Source organism: Mixophyes fleayi, chromosome 6, assembly GCF_038048845.1.
Source record: "Mixophyes fleayi isolate aMixFle1 chromosome 6, aMixFle1.hap1, whole genome shotgun sequence".
Classification (NCBI taxonomy): Eukaryota; Metazoa; Chordata; class Amphibia; order Anura; family Limnodynastidae; genus Mixophyes; species Mixophyes fleayi.
The window spans coordinates 152100997-152104968 of NC_134407.1; the positions used below are offsets into that span (position 1 = coordinate 152100997).

The window sequence follows — 3972 nt, forward strand, 5'->3', positions numbered from 1 at the left end:
TATCAGGATATAGAGATGGATAGCTAGATATAGAAATAGATGTATATTTTTTTATATTTATATATTCCAATGCTGTGGGTATAGTGTCTCTTTAGAATTTTGCTAGATAAACTAGTAGTAAATGCATCATCGTCAACATTTATTTATATAGCGCCAGGAAATTCCATAGCACTTTACAATTGGATCTTACATGATATTCTGTAACCATGATGAAACTTGTTGCTAGTTCCTTGTGGGTCAAACAGTCTGGATAATAAAACCTCAAAGAACAATGAAGCACAAAGTACCTCATGACTATAATGTCGCCAGTTCCTAATGATTTGCTAGACTGCATGCTTACAGCTATTGGACTGGACCTAATGTAAACTGTGTACTGGATGTGAAGCACCAAACTTTCATCTTGCACCCATGGGAAAGGTGCATGTCTAATATCCACTGTCGGAAGACAGCACTGCAAGCTATAAGTGCACCTAGGCGTGCAGAGGAAGGTGGACAAATCTGAGGAAGTCTACTGTGCAAAAGTGTAAATGTCACATCAAAGTCCATTCTACCATTTTATAACAACCCATTTTAGATTCTCAAGTAGTACTCAGCGTAGTCTCCTTTATGGAATAAACTGATCATGGCAGGGGAGCATTATGGTACCTTTATTACATATAACAATTTGTGTTAGAAGTTTTGTTTTATATTGGGTAAAGTTAACTTAGGAATGTGCCACAGCACCTAAACATGCTCCTTTGTTATTTCAAATATCTTGCTCCATCATTTGTAAGAAACACGCTCACTCCACCCAACTCCTCCCAGCTGCTGGTGAAAACATTAGCTCTCTACAAATGCTACTATTTTGCTCTGTAAACCAATGTGCTTTGGTGAAAATTAAAGCACACTTTTGCAAATTGAGGTGCACTGCACACAGGATTTTGCACTTCGTAAACAAGACAACCTGTGACGATGGGCACAATTTAATCACTTTGCTACACTTTATGGAACATGATTGAGGAGATAATCTGAAGTGAATTCAAATGGCTGCTGCCCATTAAATAATCCTGGTAAAACAGTTTAATTATAGCATATCTACACAAGTCTATTACAACATATATTATCAAACTGTACATATACATTTTTAATACATATTTATCCGTGAGAAAATGTAGTAATCACAAATAAATTGTGTACCTGGCACACTATCTTAATGTACAAGATCTTGCTAAATTGTAAAGACAGTGTTGAACATAGCTGAAGATACTTTGAGGCCACAGAGCAGGTTGTTGTATGTATTTAGTTTCCAAAAAAGTATTCTTATGTTTTACAAGATTTTATCTGCACTATTACTATTGTACCTGCCTTTGAATGTAAGAAGCAGTTTTTAATGCCATATTTTTTTTTTTCTTTCTACAATTTCACACTCAAAAGGCAGCCTGTTGAGATACTTTGTATCATAGAATGTTCTATTATCTTAGTATATGTATTAGATGGCATTATGTCAGCTACCAGTCAGGAAAAGTTGAGAATGGAACTAATTTGGTTATCTAGCGTTTTTAGTTCCACTTCAGAAATTGTAGATCAATGGGCTTAGGAGGCTTAAAGCTTGTGGTCATTGGTTTTTATTCCGAGAAGGGCCCTATCTTTGTGTAGTTTGTATGTTCTCCCATGTTTGTGTGGGTTTCCTTCCACAATCCAAAACACATACTGGTCTTCGCACAATTGTTCTGAATGTTGAAATGAGATCAGTGTTTCATGGACTTCTAAACCACACCAACAGCTAATTTAAATAATACCTGAAGTGTTTGACACACACAGGGGTACAGTCATATAGCGTATTTATCCCAGTAATTGTATGTGTTAAACATACTTTGCTACATCCAGAGGACATAGATGAAGTGATGCTGGTATATGCATAAATGGGTAGACAATGTGAATGATATCCCCAATTCCTTTATTATGTTCCTGCCCACCTTTCAGCCAGGTAAGTGCCCTTGCAGAAAAATCTGCAATTGGCTCAAATTGGGTTTGCTTTCTTTTTATTATTTCTGCTATTTTATTTGCAGGTACATGTGCACCATTTTTATAAAAGTCCACCAATTTAGGGTTACCAGACCAACCAATTCAATGTGGACATATATAAATCAAACATGCTGAATGGCTGCACTGTAATTAGTCTAGATCAGTGGTTCTTAACAAGGGGGTCATATTTGCTTACTTTTCTTACCTCCCTCCAGGACATTCCAGAGGGGAGGGTGAGACAATGTGGTTTGCTTCATCACAGCCCAGCCTCCCATGGTATTTCAGCATTTTATAGGAGGATCCTGAATTTCAGGAGGACAACATGAAATTCAGGAGCCTCCTGGAAATTCCGGGAGAGTAGGCAAGTATGGTTAAACAAGATCCAGGGGATTCGGCTGGAAGACCAGGAGGACTCCACACAATTTGAGAGTCTCCAGGATATTTCGCGAGAGTAGGTAAGTATTGGTTAGGAATCACTGATAACTCTAGGTCGGTGATGAGCATCTTGATACACTTTGGTGGCGGCATGGGCAGCCCTCTAACCTTCAGAAGAGCAGCACATTACCCCTAATCTCAGTAATAGTTTAAAACAATACATTTATTCAAAGAAAGAGATACCTATATGTAATTAACATATCGGCAATCATTTTAAACAAGTGTTATAAGTTATAACAAATGTGACAATAAAGCAAGAAGGCGCTGAGGGCAATCACTTCTACAGATGCTAGTCTATTCCATATCAGAGACTGCTGTGCCTCGGCTGTCACTGCCACCTAGTGGATAAGTCCCGAATCTCACGTGACTGAAAAGCTCAGGGTAAATTAATGTTGGAGGGCGCTTTCCTATCAATAAAGTTGTTAAGACAAGAGCGCGAAAACCGGATATTGCGTCGGAAAGCAGATGATCCTTATGACGTTCCGCCTTGTGATTGGCTGGATGCTGATCGGCTTTCCTCTTCCGGCCGGTTTCTCCTCCTGACCTTCTGTCAGTTTCATCTCGGTCACTGAACGGATCCGGTGCGGCTGAACCATGGTTGCGTACTGGAGACAAGCCGGGCTCAGGTGAGACACCTCGGGTTATCCTCGCTGCCCAGATTGGGCGAGACCATCGGGGTGTGACGGGTGGGAAAGGGAGGCTTTATAGCGGCCTATCACAGGTTAGATGAGCACAGAGGGACAGCTCTTACTACCCCGGGGCTGACATGGGCAGGCTTCTCTCACCGTACTCAGCAGGGGCATGAGGACAGTATATTGCACCTATACATAATGCGTCTGTTAGTGTATAGGAGTTGTCTTATAGCTCTGCCATATTATAAATCCTATAGCTGATGGTTTTCATATGGTATAGTTTATTCCATAAGGATATGAGAAGTCTCACTGCATACAGTTTATGCAGTTATTATGTACTGGAGGTAATACATGTATTGGCTTCCCTTGTGTCTTATAATATATTGGTCTATAATCTGTTTTTCAGTTACATCCGTTACTCTCAGATCTGTGCCCAGGCAGTGAGAGCAGCGCTGAAACCACAGTTTAAAGTGGAGGCAGAAAAGGTTGCAGCTGCCAATGTGAAGGTCGTTAAAGCAAAAAAAGAGTGAGTAATACAAGAGGGCTGCAGTGTTCAAAAGCCCAGAAGTGTTTGGCTACCTAGGTCTATCTGTGTTGTCATTGCAGTGCTCTTAATGCGTTGTTGCCAACATTTTAAAACCATTTCTAAGGGCAAATTTTACTGAACTTGTGTGTCTAAACACAATACACCATGCACAAGGTCATAATGCTTACTTAGCGTACTTATTATATATATATATATATATATATATATATATATATATATATATATATGTATTTAAATACACCTTCAATATTTCTTTCTTGAATAATCTCCTTAATATTGGCTGGACAAACCTGTTTCCATGGTGACAGTGAAATGCACCTGTTGACTGGGTATGTCTTTTTTTTTTTCTGTACT

At 39.3% G+C, this 3972-nt stretch overlaps 1 protein-coding gene across 1 annotated transcript; it reads left to right on the forward strand.

Moving 5' to 3' along the window:
* The first annotated feature begins 2917 nt into the window (after positions 1-2917).
* ATP5F1E (ATP synthase F1 subunit epsilon) lies at positions 2918-3601 on the forward strand. The gene is made up of 2 exons (XM_075176823.1): positions 2918-3065; positions 3478-3601. The coding sequence occupies exons 1-2, from the start codon at positions 3034-3036 to the stop codon at positions 3599-3601; spliced, it is 156 nt and encodes a 51-aa protein (XP_075032924.1). The 5' UTR covers positions 2918-3033.
* The last annotated feature ends 371 nt before the right edge of the window (positions 3602-3972 follow it).

Bases quoted from the DNA above. Each gene is read 5' to 3' on its own strand.
- ATP5F1E (XM_075176823.1), top strand. From the start codon at position 3,034: ATGGTTGCGTACTGGAGACAAGCCGGGCTCAG. The intron at 3,066-3,477 runs GTGAGACACCTC...TCTGTTTTTCAG, and splicing joins TGGAGACAAGCCGGGCTCAG to TTACATCCGTTACTCTCAGA.